We start from the raw sequence: 17,762 nt of genomic DNA, 5'->3' as shown, positions 1-17,762 counted from the left end.
TGCAGCCTGCTGACCCCTCGCAAAAACCGCAACATCAGCGGCTGGGCAAAAACTGACCTGTGAAACCTGGGAGCACGGGAGGTAATTAACCTATATATGTGGGCACGGGTGATCAGTTGGGATGAGAGTTTAGAGAGGAAGCCACACGTTTTTCAACCGTGTTGACCGTGATTGTTTTTGTCTGAGCGTGTGCGTGATCGTTATGTTTTAAAGAAGATTTTAGATACATGAGTCGTAAAAGAACATTTTAACCTTGGACAAATAAATAAAGCATTACAAATTACGTCATGGTGGACCTCATCCTTCACCACATCACGCTTTGGGAACTCTGACTGCCATGAGTGGCTTTTTTTGATGAGCGATCGCAGCTACAAACCGTTTCACAATCAACATCTGGAACGTTTTGCGTACAATGTGGAGATTCAGACCACGGAGATCAAGAATGGGCCTGAATTCGCCTGTTTTCTTGGGCACCAGAAAATACAGAGAATAATGCCCTCTGTCCCATGTGTGCACAAAAGATACCGCCTGTTTTCGCATCAAGGTCTGAACCTCTGTTGAGAGAAAGCCTATCTCCCTTCGGGATGATAGCTTTGCCTCTTTTATGCCTGTAAACGGAGGAGGGGTGCTGGGAAACTGGAATGAATAACCCTGTTTCAGTATCCTGTCCATCCACTCCGTTAACATGCATCTGCGTTTCCATTCCCCGTAACACTGTGTCTGGGGATGTGCCATTAACTGTGGGGCCCTAGCAATAAAGCTGTGATATTCCCTGATGAACCGTCCCGCAGCCAAATGTCCCGTGAAAGGGGACATTTGCTGATGGGGGGTCGACACGGAAAAGGCCGACTCTCTCCCGAGGTCTTTGAACACAGCATGGCGCACTCGCTCGGGAGCGCGCGCTTTACTGAGGTCTTTGAACGCAGCATGGTGCACTTCCTCGGGAGCGTTTGCTCCGCCATGATGTTTTCACCAAAACGGTGAAAAACATCAAGCGGAGTCTTCACACTTGATTTTAATTGTTTCCCAACCCTGTTACGCCTGCCCTAATGTCCCTGTACCCGCATAGCGCAGTTGATCACTCTCACCCGCGTATGCGCACTAGCTGCCTCCTTTACTGGAGATACAACCTGGGCAGCGAGTGGGGAAACTGTACTGAAAACTTAATGTGTGGGTGTGTGGAAAGCAGAGACACTCAAACTGGAATACATTTGATCACATCCTGTCGGCCTGTCCCTGCGGGGGTCGCCCTCAACCCAGCACCTCGGGACGGACCGCGGAGGCAGAGGGCGCTCTCGGAACTCTCACCCGACGCCTCTTCCTTTGTCTTGCCACCGCCGGATGCACTCCCCCTTGTGGGGGGGCCTGAGGGTGAGCCAGCGGCAACATGCTGCTGAGCTTAGCCTTCTCCACTTCCAGGCGGTTGAAGCGCTGAGTGACCGATGCTATCGATCCAAAGAGTCCTCCTGTGGCAATGGGGGCTCCAAGGAGATCATCCCGGTCCTTTTTAGCCAGGGCGGTCAAACCTGACGCCATGGTGGTCAGGGCCATCACCTAACCGGCTGCGGCAGCCATCCCGTGGACCAGATTATTCATCTGGCCCAGGCAGCGGTCCGAATAATCACTCCCTTCCTCAGACGGGGGGGGGCGGGAGTACCCTGCTGATGGGGAATCAGCGACACCCCTAACACACCCAGATTATTGTCCGCCGCCGCCGCCGCCGCCGCCGCCGCCGCCGCCGCCGCCGCCGCCATCTGCACCCCGAGCTTGAATATCTTATTGAGATATTCAAGCATCTCTCGGTCACGTGGCAGTGGGGGCAGGGGCCTTCTCCCCTCTGCCCACCCAGCTGTCTGCGGAAGCAGATGCGCCGTTAGGCTATCCTCCAGCGGGGGCACACCGGAACACTCCATGTCTGAGTGGCCCTCCACCTTGAGGATTCCTGCCCAAGTAGCCACCGTAGCCTTCGTTTTTAGTGGCTGCCGCCACGTGGCTTCCACACGCCGCCAGATATCCGGCAGGGGGGGTGAAACGAAGGCCGGCTGTGCTGGACGGCCCGTGCAGTAGAAGCCCTGACGCAGGCGGCTCACCGGCCTCGGAGGTATTGGTGTGGGAAGCGGCAAGCCTGCAGACTCCGCCGCCATCGCCATCACCACCGAGAAGTCCTGACGAGCCGACCTCTGCTGATGGCCTTCTAGGCGGTCAGCGGAAACCCCGGACGACGAGGTGTCGTCATCGTCGTCCTCATCTCTGATGCCTGGGCCCGTCCGGGCTGCTGGAACGGCGAAGACGAACGGCACTCCCTGGACGAGGTCCTCCATCTCCACCACGTCGAGCTCTGGGTCCTCCACCGGTGAGACATAACACCCCTCGAACACCGCCACCCTGTAGAGGCGGCCCGGGTCAACATCTGACATGCACTGCACGTTGCCGATGGAGGCAGGTTAGCTGCCGCGTGGTCAGACCCCAGACACTCAACACTTGAGTATGGGGGTCGTCACCCCCGATGGAACCCGGACATGAGGGACACGGGCATTCATCAGGTGAGTCCATACTGAATTCGCAAAAGAAACTATTCTTCAAATTCTGTCCTGTTTTCTCGCTCAGTTACTCAATCGCTGCTTAGCTGAAAGAGAAAAGGATAGCAGTGAGCGGACGGGGCCGCCTTTTATGCAGTGGATGCTAGCGCATTCAGGTAGGCCCGCCCAGGGGGCCGGCTACGGGTATGAGTCTCAGGGAAAGAATGCGTGCATAGATAGTGTGAAGCTGACAGTTGACAAGCAAGGAGGCAGAGGCAGAGCGTCCAAAAATACAACCCGGTGTGGGCATTTATTAACTCACACACATATGATATGACACAGCCTCAATCTGCTGCTCCTGTGCGCACAGTCACCAGCCACCACCAGGATCTCACACACACTCCTTCCCTAACAGTAAAACCCCAGAGCCTAAATGCCCAACCCAACAGGACACAGGTGAGGGGGGAGGAGACAACGCAGGGCATCAGGTGCACACAATCAACGACAGACATGGGGGAAGGGGAACACTTTTCAACAACACTAAGGCTAAACAACCCGTAATGGAGGCCGAGATCTATAAGCCCAGAGATCACCTTCGTGACATTTCGTTACCCCTCTCCCCTGGAAGCACAGTGTCTTGGAAATCTTGGCTTCCCTACAAGGTTTCTGTTTCCCCTTGTGCAGCTTGGTTTCCTCAGGGGGGGGGGGGGGGGGTGTAGTCAGAAGGAAGCTTCCCTTTCTTTCTCTTTGTGGTCTGATTCTTCCTCTCCATGCGCTCCTGCTGGTTCTGCTGCATGACGCGCTCTCTCTCCTGACGGATCTTTTCGGCCATTTTCACCCGCTCCTCTTCAGCCAGAAGAGCATCTTCCTTGTCTTTAGTTTCCTTCTCCTCTGCCAGTTTCTTCTTCGAGAGCTGGGACTGCGGCCTTTCTAGCTGAGCGGGATCCGCCCGGGACCGCTGCAGTTGCATCAGGAAGGCTATCTGCTGCTTCATCTGGATGAGCTTCATCTGGATGAGCTCCCTCTCGCGCTCCTCCTTCTCCTCCGTTCTGTGCTGCAGGCGACGCTGCAGGCGACGCTGCAGGCGACGCTGCAGGCTGCTGTTCACCTTCTCCAGCTTCTTAGCTGCCGCTCGCTCCAGTTCGCTCTTCAGCTGGCGGTTATTCTCCTCCAGGATTTTTACCAGCTCCTCCCGCTTAGATGTTTCTTCCCCCTTTCTGGCCTTCTGGGCTGGGAGCTCTGCCTGTCGCTGTCTCTGTCTCCCCAGCTCCTCCAGCAGCTGACGCTCCATGATGCGCTCCGCCTCCTCCTTCTGTTGCTTTTGCCGGTCCTGCTCCTGGAGCTCCATACGGTACTCTTTGATCCGCTGCATCACTTTCCTTTCTCTTTGGGTCTGGTCCCCATACCAGACGTTGATGCGGCCAAGCTCCTCAGCCAATCTGCCGTCTTGCCTCCGGAGTCTCCGTTCCTCTTTTATCATGGATACCTGCTCCTCCATGTTTCTCAAACGGCACTCCTCCTGCTTCTGATATCGCATGAATGACTTCATCATCTCCTTCAGTTGGTTAATCCTGTCCCTTGGTTTACCAGCCGTGGCCCCCTGGTCAGCTCCAGGCATAACCACACCGCCATCTGGCTCCTCTCTTTGGTCGCTCTTCTTTCCTCTCGGCATTTTCACCTCCTCACTTGGTCAATCCCACTTCTGACACCAATTGTGAAGCTGACAATTGAGCGGCCCGATCAAGCAAGGAGGCAGAGGCAGAACGTCCAAAAATACAACCCAGTGTTGGCATTTATTAAACCATACACATATGATATGACACAGCCTCAATCTGCTGCTCCTGTGCGCACAGTCACCAGCCACCACCAGGATCTCACACACACTCCTCCCCTAACAGCAAAACCCCAGAGCCTAAATGCCCAACCCAATCAACCCAACAGGACACAGGTGAGGGGGGGAGGAGACAACACAGGGCATCAGGTGCACACAATCAACGACAGACATGGGGGAAGGGGAAAACTTTTCAACAACAATAAAGCTAAACAACCCGTAACGGAGGCCGAGATCTATGAGCACAGAGATCACCTCCGTGACAGATAGGATCGAGGGAAGTACCCATAGAGTCCAGTAGAGGGCGGAGCCTGTGAGAGATATAACCCACACTGACCTTTTCTCTTGCTTTCAGATTCAGTGTTTTGTAGTTGTCTCTTTAGCTCCTCCAGTTGCACTGTTAATGTAGAAACCTGCAGAGCTGAAGGCACCATGTAAACAAACAGTTAAGACTTTTAAAACAAAAAAAAGGTATTTAAAGAGTCTTTCCTTATCTTCAAAAATGAAAATGGAGATTACAACACCACTATATTGTAGGAGTTTTCTTTAAGAATTGCTTCATTATTCAACTCACCGAGTGAAGTAACAGACTCAGCTTTGGTATGCAGTTCCTTCATTTTGCCATCAAGGTTTTTATGCAAATCTACACAAACATGAAGAAGTTTTTAACAACTGTTGATCCTACAGACAGAGCAATACACAGCATTGGATTGACTATATATAACCCTTTACAACACCTCACAATCACAGCTTCCTATCATTTTGTATTTCTCTTTTCTAAACTCTTTAGGTTTTTTATTGTTGATCTGTATATTTTGATTGATAAAAGACATATTTTGAGGCATCTGGCATTTGTGAAATATATCAGCTTTGCATTTGACATTCAGAAGAGAAAAATAATCCGGTCACATGATTTTATATATTCTGAGATTTAGGTAATTGATTAGATTAGACCCCAATACTTGGCTGCTAACTTCTTGCACTACTTTACACTGTAACAACAATGTGCATGCAATGTACACTTTTACTGTTTACTACTGTGATCTGACTGCTATTCATCACTGTTTATTTACCATCATTTTATAGTACTTTTATGGTACTTTTTCTACCTTGAATATGTACTATTTGTGCTTCTGTTCTGTCCCCTTTGCTGCAACAGTGTTAATTTTGGCAGATGTTTTTGATTTAGTCTTAGTCTTTAGACGAAAATGGTTACATTTTAGTCATTCCTATCCTTCGTAGTTTTGGTCTAGTTTTAGTCAACGAAAACTCAAAACGTTTTAGTCAACTTTTAGTAAATGAAAAATTACATTTTAGTCCAAATGTGTCTCTATACTCTCTGAACACTCCGTCCCCGGCAGATCTCTGTGTCCGCTGCAGCATGTATGTTAGGCCCCGCCCCCCGCACACAGAGAGACAAGGGAGATCGCTCTTCTGGAGTGAAGAGAGCGGAAATAATGATATTGCAAGTTAGAAACGTAAGATGCATTTTGACAGACAAGATGGGTACTTGGGGGAAAATATGCTGCATTTTGAATGTGCGATAGTCCACCATTAACACCTTAGTCCCGTCTCGTCAACGAAAACTAAATATACATTTCGTCGTAGTTTTCGTTATCAAGAATCTATTTTTAGCTCGTCATCGTCTCGTCTTAGTCATGTAAAAAAGGTCGTTGACGAACATTTTTCGTCATAGATTTCGTTGATGAAATTAACACTGTGCTGCAATAATGTACATTTCCCCTCCCTGTACCAATAAAGGATTTCTGATTCTGATTTATTTCCCCCATGAAGGGAACATGTTGGCTGGTAGAGAAGGTGGGCATCCGATCAACAGCGACTACCCTCACCTTTAAGTTGGAGCACATAAGTGGAACAGTCCGTCCGGTTCAATTCGTTCTGCAGAGCTAGCAACAAAAACACACATTCATCTTCAGCTGAATGTTCTGTTTTTCAGAAACCTACTAGTGCTAGTACCAAACTTACCCCTGATCTTCTCCTCTTTCGCCTTCAGCTCGTCTTTCAGCTCTAAGGAAAAGAAAGTTTGCTTCATCTACTTCTCGTACTCAATAAGGCCACAGAGAAATAAGATACTCACCAGTAACTACAGCAGAAGTGTTTTGGCCCTCATTGTGCCTTTCTTTTTCTAGATTTCTGAGTTGGTTGTGTAGATCAGTGATTTTCAGAACTGGGGATAACAGAAAGACAATATGATAGGAGATGTGCTGAAATATATCACTAAGTAATGAATGTAGATACCCTGTTCCCTATTTACTTACTCAATTTGGCGTTCGCCTCATCAATCTCTGTAAGCTTGTTGATGTATTTCTGCAGCTCATCTTGCTTGGATGCAAGATCTTTTGTGAGCTCTGAGACAGATTTAAAGTTCAAAGGTGTTTATTAGTTACATCCGGCATATACATTAGTTAGTCCGGCAGTGTCTCAATCAGTAGGGACTTTGACTGGGAGCCGTAGGGTCGCCGGTTCGAGTCCCCAAACAGAAATATGGAGTTTGGACTGCTACTTGGAGAGGTCCCAGTTTACCTCCTGGGCCCTTCCGTGGTACCCTTGAGAGAGACACCAGACACCCCCTACTGCTCCCCGTACACTGTACAATAGTTGCCCACTGATCCTAGTATGAGGATGGGTTAAATACAGAGATCACATTTCACTGTGTGTGCATGTATCAGTGGGGCAAACAAGTATTTAGTCAGCCACCACTTATGGTCATGAAGGATGGGTCATGAACGAGAGAACGAGATCGCGGATACAAGCGGCCGAGATGGGTTTTCTCCGCAGGGTGGCTAGTGTCTCCCTTGGGGATAAGGTGAGAAGTTCAGTCATCCAGGAGGGACTCAGAGTTGAACCGCTCCTCCTTCGCGTCAAAAGGAGCCAGTTGAGGTGGTTCGGGGACATAGCTAGGATGCCACCTGGGCGCCTCCCTAGGGAGGTGTTCCAGGCACGTCCAGCTGGGAAGAGACCAAGGGGTGGACCTAGGAACAGGTGGAGGGATTATATTTCTTCGCTGACCTGGGAGCGCCTTGGGATCCCCCAGTCAGAGCTGGTTGATGTGGCCAGGGAAAAGAACATTTGGGGCTCTCTGCTGGAACTGCTACCCCCGCGACCCGACCACGGATAAGCGGGAGAAGATGGATGGATGGATGGACCAATTGTGCCAGTTCTCCCACTTAAAAAGATGAGAGAGGCCTATAATCTTCATCCTAGGTATACCTCAACTATGAGAGACAAAATGAGAAAAAAAAAATCCAGAAAATCACATTGTCTGATTTTTAAAGAATTTATTTGAAAATGATGGTGGAAAATAAGTATTTGGTCACCTACAAACAAGATTTCTGGCTCTCACAGACCTGTAACTTCTTCTTTAAGAGCCTCCTCTGTCCTCCACTTGTTAACTGTATTAATGGCACTTTGAACTCGTTATCAATATAAAAGACACCTGTCCACAACCTCAAACAGTCACACTCCAAACTCCACTATGGTCAAGACCAAAGAGCTGTCAAAGGACACCAGAAACAAAATTGTAGACCTGCACCAGGCTGGGAAGACTGAATCTGCAATAGGTAAGCAGCTTGGTGTGAAGAAATCAACTGTGGGAGCAATTATTAGAAAATGGAAGACATACAAGACCACTGATAATCTCCCTCGATCTGGGGCTCCACGCAAGATCTCACCCCGTGGGGTCAAAATGATCACAAGAACGGTGAGCAAAAATCCCAGAACCACACGGGGGGACCTAGTCAATGACCTGCAGAGAGCTGGGAACATAGTAACAAAGGCTACCATCAGTAACACACTACGCCGCCAAGGACTCAAATCCTGCAGTGCCAGACGTGTCCCCCTGCTTAAGCCAGTACATGTCCAGACTTCAGGCCCGTCTGAAGTTTGCTAGAGAGCATTTAGATGATCCAGAAGAGGATTGGGAGAATGTCATATGGTCAGATGAAACCAAAAGAGAACTTTTTGGTAAAAACTCAACTAGATGTGTTTGGAGGAGAAAGAATGCTGAGTTGCATCCAAAGAACACCATACCTACTGTGAAACATGGGGGTGGAAACTTCATGCTTTGGGGCTGTTTTTCTGCAAAGGGACCAGGACGACTGATCCGTGTAAAGGAAAGAATGAATGGGGCCATGTATCGTGAGATTTTGAGTGACAACCTCCTTCCATCAGCAAGGGCATTGAAGATGAAACGTGGCTGGGTCTTTCAGCATGACACTGATCCCAAACACACCGCCCGGGCAACGAAGGAGTGGCTTCGTAAGAAGCATTTCAAGGTCCTGGAGTGGCCTAGCCAGTCTCCAGATCTCAACCCCATAGAAAATCTTTGGAGGGAGTTGAAAGTCCGTGTTGCCCAGCGACAGCCCCAAAACATCACTGCTCTCGAGGAGATCTGCATGGAGGAATGGGCCAAAATACCAGCAACAGTGTGTGAAAACCTTGTGAAGACTTACAGAAAACGTTTGACCTCTGTCATTGCCAACAAAGGGTATATAACAAAGTATTGAGATGAACTTTTTTTATTGACCAAATACTTATTTTCCACCATAATTTGCAAATAAATTCTTTAAAAATCAGACAATGTGATTTTCTGGATTTCTTTTTCTCATTTTGTCTCTCATAGTTGAGGTATACCTAGGATGAAAATTACAGGCCTCTCTCATCTTTTTAAGTGGGAGAACTTGCACAATTGGTGGCTGACTAAATACTTTTTTACCCCACTGTATGTGTGACGATTATATATATATATATATATATATATATATATATACATATATACATATACTCTCATGAAGGATAGGTCATGGCCGAAAGAGAGCGAATACAGGGTGCCGAAATGGGTTTCCTCCGAGGGGTGGCTGGCATCTCCTTTAGGGATTAGGTGAGATGATCTATCATCCGGGAGGGACTCGGGACTACCTTTGCCTAGTAAGTCATCAGTAGTGGGTGGTACGGGCGCCTGCTAAAGATGCCACCTAGCTGCCTGGAATCCCCAAGTCAGAGCTGGTTGATGTGGCAAGGGAAGTTCGGGGCCCTCTGCTGAAACTGCCTCCCCCGTGACCCGACTCAGGATAAGCGGTTGACAGGTTGAAAATGGATGGATGGAGGAAAATGAATAACAATATCAAAGACAACCTTAGTTTGGATTAAATTAGTATTCATTATGTATTAGTATTTTTTCTTTTACATATGTTCATATGATAATTTTTGTCATTTGGATTTAAACATTTGGATATCTCTTTCCCAATGTAAGTCAAAGGGAAAAAGTCTATTTGGGCCCAATGACGTCACGGACTGACACAGAAGTTGTAGTAACAACGTTTGTCCACCACGAAAATTTGCTTCAACATCCGCTGCAGTTCCTGGGGACTCAAGTTCGACAAGGGGACAGCTGAGGGGAGAAAGCTCCTCCTAAGCCTGCTGGTTCTGGTAAATAAGTTCCTATGACGCCTCCCAGGAGGCAGGAGAGCAAACCTCAAGACACCCTTGGTACGCAGCAGATCTAAGGTTTCTTGCTTGTAATTTGTCAAGAATCCCCAGAGATATGGGCGGTGGTAGCGAAGTCCATAGGGACTTGGCTTGGCAACTGGAAGGTCACCAGTTCAAGTCCCGGCAAGACCAAGTGCTACCGAGGTGTCCCTGAGCAAGGCACCGTTCCCTACACTGTTCCCCGTGCCCCGTACATAATGGCAGCCCACTGCTCCTAACATCTGGATAGGTCTAATGCAGACAAACCGTTTCGTTACTAGTACCTGTACTATGTAAAAAAAAGATACTTACGGGTTTTCTGAGAGGTATGTGACCTCTGGAGGTCTGACAGTTGTCTTTGTAGCAGCTCCACACGACTCTGCAGCCTCATGATGGTCAGCACTGAAGCACAACACAACAGAGAGGGCAGTTTACTACAAAATATGCTTTAGAAAACAATATCACATTTCTCAAAATTATTTAGAACTCACTCAGTTTTGTGTTGTCGTCGCCTTTGTCGTCTATTCCACTCAAAAGGCCATCAACTCTGTCTTGCAACTCTAGGAGAAAGTAATCAGAAAAAAAAGTTGTATTTCATTACTGACCTGTCTGTCAGATAATCAAAGCTGGAATAAGTATTCAGATCCTTTACTTTAGTAAAAGTATTACTACCACAATGTAAAAATACTCTGTTACAAGTAAAATTTCTGCTTTAGAAATGCTACTTTAAAAAAAAGTAAGTTTTAATAATCAGCTAAATGTAGTTAACATAGTAAAAGTAAAAGCAGCCAATGCAGAACAAATCTAAAATAAAATCACCTAAAAGAACACTTATACAAAATATCATATTATATAAACTCTAGGATTTTTTTAAATAGTAACTTGTAAATTAACTAAAGTTGTAAGATACATGTAGTAAATTAAAATATTTCCCTTGGAATTGTATTGGAGTCGAAGTATAAAGTAGCATGAAAAGAAAATACTCAAGTAAAGACCACCTTACCATTGTCCCTGAGTACTTTATTTGGGTACACTTACTTAGTTACTCTCCACCGCTGTCATAAAGCTTCCCCATGAATTGTTGAAAGGGCATTTTAAATGAGACTTACCGTCGACACGGCCAGCAGTGGTCTCATTGGGAACTTTCTGAAGGTCCCAGATCTCACTCTGCAGCTCGATGATCGTTAAGACTGAAACAGACAAACATGCAGTGAGTTTTAATTTGGCTGTGAACAGCAACTACCAACTGGCCTCTATTTCTGTTCACGCTCGTAGGGCCAGTATTGGATCAAACAGTTAATGACCTACTTGCACTGTAGATAAATGCATGCATTGAAGGTCACCTATTATGCAAAATGCACTTTTTAATGTATTTTATACATAAATATGTGTCCCCGGTATGTAAGGAGAATCACAAAGTGTCAGAAAATACAACCCTCTCTTTTTTCCTCCTTTACCACATCTCTAAAAATGGGGGTACAACAGAGCTGATCCAGATTTGCTGCGGTCATCTAAAATGTGGGCTGGCTTTACATTGAACTCCTGGCAACGTTCCATCCAGGGCCCAACCTATCGTCCCCTATCAGAAACGTTGCTGTATCAGAAACAATGCGCAACGTATTTTGGAAGTAATATGGTCTGCGTTTACGTTAGTAAGCATCGCTAACACTTAGAGCTAACGCTGTACTGGAGAGAATATGTGGAAAGAAGCCGGATATAAAAAGAACTTTCCTTGCGGCAAACCCGCGAGAGAGAAAGCGTTTTGAGCTCCATACTGTTTCAGAAATAATTCCTTGATGTGGTTTGGAACATAATATGGCTTTTAATCATGGCAGCGTTTAGCTGATTTTCTGCCGGTAGACAGCCTTCTCTTCACAGAGCTCACTGCTTGCATGAGGGTGCTCCAAAGGGGCGTGGCCAGCAGCAGCTCGGTTACATTTAAAGGGCCAGACCCAGAATCAGCACTTCTGTAACAGGGCTCAAATAGAGGGGAATGAGGCATGGCTACAATGGGTGATCTGTTTGGTATTTTGAGCAAACCACTTCAGAGACATGTTTTGTATAGATATGGCCCTATAATATATTGTTCAAATATAGCATAATAGGTGAGCTTTAAAGTAATGCATGTTTTAAAAAATAATGACAACAACTATAAACCTCTACTTGAAAAATAGTGCTGTGCAATATTTAAAAAATTACAATATGACATTTTTCTCAGAATTCTGACATTTTTCTCAGATATCCGAAGAAAATAAAATTCACTTTCGGTCAGATCTAATACATATCCTCTTTCGTAAAAATGTACTTCACTATTTTCACACACCATTATTGAGTTAGTGTGAGATTACTTTAAGGGTATTTGGTAAGGGTTTGGATTTAATGACCTTGTCATGTTTCTGTTTACTACATGAACTCTCTACAATTATAGATGTGTTGACAATATATATACTATAAATACTTTATGGTGAAGCTTTGGATAGCTTATCAGGGTCTCCCATTTCACATGACTCCATTATGTCTTATGATTGCACTGTATATTGAAACCTTTTTGTGAATAAAGGATTTGAATTAAATGTGAGTTGACACTGAAATCTGAAAACAGGCTAAGCGGCAGCTGAATGTTTAATGTGATCTATTGGCGCTCACTTATTTTAGGATTTGCAATCAGTCTCTCTATGTCCGCCGTCTTGGAGTTCAGCTCATCTTGCTTATTTTCGAGCTGACCCTGAAGCTCTGTGAGGACACAATGAGATACAGATTAAGGAAAGATACAAAGTTCAATAAGAAAGTTTTGACAAACCTAGAAAAAAATCTGGGAAATATAGAAGTTTGCAGTGTGAAAAGTTCTCACCTGAGACTCTCTGTGGATCTGTTGAGGTGGCGATCAGATCCCTCAGAGTCTTCAGTTCATCCTGCAGGTTTATCACGTTCAGAACTGACTCAGAGAAACAGAGTGAATATTACTACACCGCTTCTACTTCTGGAGGGAGGTGGCCATTGTAACGTTACTTACCGAGTGCTGCTTTGTGGTTTCCTGCTGTTTTCAATTCTGAAATCTTCTGCTCAAATTCAGTCTTTACCTCTGATAAAAACAAACACATGAACCAAATCAGAAATGACTCATCAGAACCTCAAGCCAAAGTCATTTATTGGAACTTACGCTCATATCGGTCTTCCAAACCAGAGTCTTCTGGCAGTTTCCTCTGAAGCTCTGTCACAGACAAACAAAGTCAGGTCATTGAGAAGCTCAAAATAAATGCTTTCAGAGCAGTTATAAATGAACTCACCCTTTATTTCATCCTGAGCTTTGGCTAACTCCCTTTCTTTGTCTTGAAGCAGAGTCCAAAGAGCTGATGTAAAACAGTGGAATGTTAAAGATTTGAGTGTTAGATACCACATATTTATGCTTTTCTTAGGCTGCTTTTCAGCTTGACTCACTGGTGGCTTGACTCGTCGATGTTGTCTCCAGTTCTCTCACTTCTTTCAACATGCTGATGATTTTCAAGACTGGTCAAAGTAAAAGAAAATACTTTAACGTTTATGCTCAGACATTTGGAAGGATCCATTTATGCTGGTTAGAATAAAAACGTTTCAATGCTCCGAAGCCAAATGTTTAATGTTTCTCCGCCTGCCGGATCTGCTTGACAATAATGGGAGAGCAATTTGGTAAAATATATTATAACAATTCTACCAATTACATTTTATATTTCAAATTGCAATGTCAGGAAAAAAAGTTATTCATAAAATCTGTCTTAGGTATTTTGTAAGATTGATTTTATTACCAAATGAGGCCTTATTTTTTAAGATATTTAAAGTTTTCAAGAAATATTTTAATTAAAGATCCACGGTGGACGGGGAAAGCGGGGACCCTGGAGATAACGTAACTTTTAAAATATAGAAATGTTGGAAAATTCACGTTGAAGGTTAAACCATCAGACTGCCTCTTTTCCCTTTTTCATTCTTACTCAGTTGTGCCTGGGCATTCTCGGCTTCCTCCAGGTGTTTCTGGAGGTTTTCCTGCCGTTTCTTCTCCCCCTCCAAGTTAACTCTTACCACTAGGAAGAAAAAACACAACCATTGATCTCTACCTGACTGACACATGAGACGAGTAAAGGCGTCACCACTTCATACATTGAAGTTAATCTACCTTTAAGTTGGGAATTGGTTCTGGTTTTAGCGTTCATCATTAACTGTCTAAAAAGCTCCACCTCGGCCTGAAGCGTCAAAATGTCCTTGGCTGTCCAAAAGAGAAAGGATGTAAAAATTAACGCCGTAGGAAACACAACGATACGACAACGATATTTTCAAGTCTCTCACTTACTAAGTCCTGTGTCACTCTCCGCGTGATTCAACAGTAAAATCTTTCTTTGAAGGAGCTCAACTTTTTGCCTCCACTGCTTCTGGTAATCTGAAAAAGAAACAAAATACAGTTTTACTCACTGAAAAACTGAAACATTGAATTGAATAACATGTATTATGTCAACAGGTTCCACATTATTGTATTAGGTTAGTTGAAAGCAAAAGTAATAAGTTGAACCTATTCTTTTTTTTATTTAAACGTAATATTATTGCTTTCAACTCACCTAATACAATTATGTTTACATGATACATTTATTGACTTGTATTCTATTTATTTCAAAAAAATTCAGTGTATTATAAAGCAGTGGTTCCCAACCAACATTTTTTAAATCAATTTTCATAAGCCTGGTGACCTGCCCCCAGAACGTGAGGCAATATTATTATATTTCACTGACAATAAATGTGAATGTCAAGTTTTAATGCATTTGTATTGAGGGTGAGTTATACAAGTGATTTTCATCTAAGGAGCAGTTGGGTTAAATACATGAGACACAATAGGCTGGGGACCACTGGTATAATGCATCAAGATTAAAATGAAAACAATTAATCCTTGACTTTAATTAAATGTATTATGTCAACAGATTTCACATAACTGTATTAGGTTAGCTGAGAGCAGTAATATTAAGTTGAACCTAATATTTGGATTTAACTTTAAATTCTTGCTTTCAACTAGTCTAATACAGTCATGTGAAATTTGTTGACATAATACATTTAATTAAAGTCAGATTTTTCAGTGTAGAGGGGAGAAACATCAGACACAAAATAGGGACTCACCGGCAGCCTGAGTCCTGATTACCTGGCTGTAGACGGTGATACGCCTCTGCATCACTGTGATCTTACTGTTCACAGAGATCAGCTCCAGCACTGGAAGACAAACAGAGGAAACGTTTTATCCAGAAGCTTTTCAAATTCTATTACAAAGAAAATATTGACCGATATGGAGCGATTTACGAACTGGTGGAGTGAGCATCTCCTTTGCCTCGCAGCTCAATGATCTTTCTGTCCAGCTGTTCTTGTAGAGCTGATGAAGTAAACAAACATGATGTTAAAGTGAGATTAATATAATACAATTATGTGGAACCTGTTGAAATAATACATTTAATTAAAGTCACTGTTCAATTTCTTCAGTGTATGTCCCCAGGATGCTTTTTCCACAACTCAAAATCCTCTAAGTAGAACACATTATGGACAACAAATGTTATATTACTTAATGTGATTTTTATTTTCAATTTATTTTTATAGTAATTAGTATAGTTATTATTTATTATATCATCATTAATTATTATAAAAAATATGTTTTTTTTATTTATACTGAATGACATAATTGTATTTACTACATGGACAAAAAGAGTCAATTATTAAAAAGTTGTATGTTCTAAGAAAGGTTTTTTTCCAAATATGTTTCCATTGGTTAACCTGTTAAGCCCCAAAGACCCCTTCGGCGGGTCTTTTTTTTTCATAATCATACTGCTTACAACCATCAGCCTGAAATTTGCCTACATAACCTTTTTCTTGACTTTAGATATTATGTTCACAGTGGCTGTATAGATTTATATCATTCAAACTAAATTCAAAACGTTCATATCCCGTCATTCTTTTGAAATGTGAGTTCCGAAAAAAAACGTTACCAACTTATTACAATGAGCACCCTGGGAATGTAGGGAAGCCGCCATAATTAATTACTGTTTACTTTAAACATAAATGTAGCAATCTTTTTTGCTAAGCTATTGTGAGTACCACACAAGAGAAAGAGTCTTTAAAGTCAGCAAACTATACAATGTGTGTTATTCCCCAATGTTTACCTAAGGTTTGCTAACATTAGCCACCTATGCTAACGTTAATGCACTAAAACAAAATGAAATGCACGTGAAAATTAAAAGTGAGCAATGAGGTTCATTATTTATTAATTAAACTTTTGATTTGTAAAAAATGTACTGCCTAAATTAGGGCATGGCAATTTCTTTTCTCAATTTAACAATGAAAATATTTCAGTCAAGTCTGCATCAATTTACCCAGAATTCCCCTGTCAGGCTGAAGAGTATGGTCTCTTCCTGATTCTGCCCGTTCCAAATTCCAGATCTGATTTTGCAATGAGATGATCTGAAGAACTGAACACACACACACACACACACACACACACACACACACACACACACACACACACACACACACACACACACACACACACACACACACACACACACACACACACACACACACACACACACACACACACACACACACACACACACACACACACACACACACACACACACACACACACACACACACACACACACACACACACACACACACACACACACACACACACACACACACACACACACACACACACACCATTAAAATCAGAACCATTTACAACCATGTTTATATATAAAGTCTGCGAACATCAAAATAGATCAACGTCTTGAAACTTCATCCCTGCACACAGCTGTTCCACAAATGTATTGTTAACAAAAAAGACGTTGCTCACTAAGTGCAGAGTTTGCGTGGTTTCTTTCGATCTGCTGCTTCTTTACGTTCAGTTCAAGGGTCTTCACCAGCAGCTCTCTCTCCAGCCCTGCAAGATCAAATATTTGAATTCAAAGACCTTTAATTGATTAAGCTAACGGCGCCATCTCTCAGAAGCCCCAAACAGAATGTGCATTGCAATTTGCAGGTTCACATTAAAGTGAAACTGCTGGGTCCAATTTCGAATATTTCAAGATCATATTGATATTGGAGTTTATTATGGACAGAAAAGAGAGAGTGTGGTGCCAAATTGTAGAGACTTTGCCCGGAGATGTAAAGCAAAGCAACACTAACCCCTAATGTCAGCAGTTTCAGTCGCATTAGCAGCATGTTGAACTTTCTCATTCACTGTATCCATCTCCCTGGTGAGTGCAATGGTTTTCAGGACTAGAAGAAAAGCATTGATATTAGATAAACTCATTGCAAAGTGAAAAAAAAGACACGAAAAGTGTGACAAAACAAAAACAATTGGTTTAAATCCAAAAACCTACTCAGAAATGTATCATTGTCAGATGTTTCCAGAAGCTGTTTCAGTTGGTTGAGTAACTGGGTTTGATAGGCTGTCCAAGAAATACATATGCAGTTAGTTCTTGTCCTTCGCTGTGTATCATCTGAATGTATTTAGAGTACGATTTACAATCAAAAGCTTACAGCCAGTAATAGCTGAAGCTGTGGAGCTGCATGTGGAAAGCTGCAGTTTCAGCGCTCGGACCTCCCTCCTCAACCCGAAGGCTTCATTATCTGTCAGAAAGAGGGCAGGTTATATCGGAGCAACAGCACCTAACTAGTGATGTACGGCAGGTTTTTAAAGGGATTAATACTCACCCAGCTGGCTGTTACGGACAGTTGTCTGCTGAAGCTGAATTTTAAGCAGGGACAGCTGTTCTTTCAAACCTGACCAAGGCATATTAAACATTCAGGCACAGACCAAGGGGCCATACAAAAACAACCATAAAAATGAACAAAACAAAACAAGAAAATGTGTACAAATAAATATAGAGACTCACAAAATGATTACAAAGAGAAACTCAATC

At 43.7% G+C, this 17,762-nt stretch overlaps 1 protein-coding gene across 2 annotated transcripts in view; it reads right to left on the bottom strand.

The window, feature by feature from the left end:
- Positions 1 to 17,762, bottom strand: part of LOC307019487 (uncharacterized protein) — a 64,197-nt gene that overhangs the window by 43,851 nt on the left and 2,584 nt on the right. For both annotated transcript variants that reach the window (XM_079650438.1, XM_079650439.1), the window contains 26 exons: positions 17,554 to 17,622; positions 17,380 to 17,469; positions 17,220 to 17,288; positions 17,023 to 17,115; positions 16,691 to 16,777; positions 16,209 to 16,304; positions 15,152 to 15,217; positions 14,971 to 15,060; positions 14,159 to 14,245; positions 13,985 to 14,074; positions 13,803 to 13,892; positions 13,276 to 13,344; positions 13,125 to 13,187; positions 12,998 to 13,048; positions 12,851 to 12,919; positions 12,689 to 12,772; positions 12,484 to 12,570; positions 10,947 to 11,027; positions 10,329 to 10,397; positions 10,150 to 10,239; positions 6,630 to 6,719; positions 6,449 to 6,538; positions 6,337 to 6,378; positions 6,201 to 6,257; positions 4,925 to 4,993; positions 4,688 to 4,771 (listed from right to left, as the gene is read on the bottom strand). In XM_079650438.1, coding sequence (XP_079506564.1) covers positions 4,688 to 4,771; positions 4,925 to 4,993; positions 6,201 to 6,257; positions 6,337 to 6,378; positions 6,449 to 6,538; positions 6,630 to 6,719; positions 10,150 to 10,239; positions 10,329 to 10,397; positions 10,947 to 11,027; positions 12,484 to 12,570; positions 12,689 to 12,772; positions 12,851 to 12,919; positions 12,998 to 13,048; positions 13,125 to 13,187; positions 13,276 to 13,344; positions 13,803 to 13,892; positions 13,985 to 14,074; positions 14,159 to 14,245; positions 14,971 to 15,060; positions 15,152 to 15,217; positions 16,209 to 16,304; positions 16,691 to 16,777; positions 17,023 to 17,115; positions 17,220 to 17,288; positions 17,380 to 17,469; positions 17,554 to 17,622 — 2,022 coding nt within the window. The remainder of the gene's footprint in view (positions 1 to 4,687; positions 4,772 to 4,924; positions 4,994 to 6,200; positions 6,258 to 6,336; positions 6,379 to 6,448; positions 6,539 to 6,629; positions 6,720 to 10,149; positions 10,240 to 10,328; positions 10,398 to 10,946; positions 11,028 to 12,483; positions 12,571 to 12,688; positions 12,773 to 12,850; positions 12,920 to 12,997; positions 13,049 to 13,124; positions 13,188 to 13,275; positions 13,345 to 13,802; positions 13,893 to 13,984; positions 14,075 to 14,158; positions 14,246 to 14,970; positions 15,061 to 15,151; positions 15,218 to 16,208; positions 16,305 to 16,690; positions 16,778 to 17,022; positions 17,116 to 17,219; positions 17,289 to 17,379; positions 17,470 to 17,553; positions 17,623 to 17,762) is intronic.

This window comes from Notothenia rossii (genome assembly GCF_949606895.1).
Source record: "Notothenia rossii genome assembly, chromosome: 9".
NCBI lineage: Eukaryota > Metazoa > Chordata > Actinopteri > Perciformes > Nototheniidae > Notothenia > Notothenia rossii.
The sequence above is the reverse complement of the archived record's forward strand: the minus strand, read 5'-3'. Positions and strand labels throughout refer to the sequence as shown.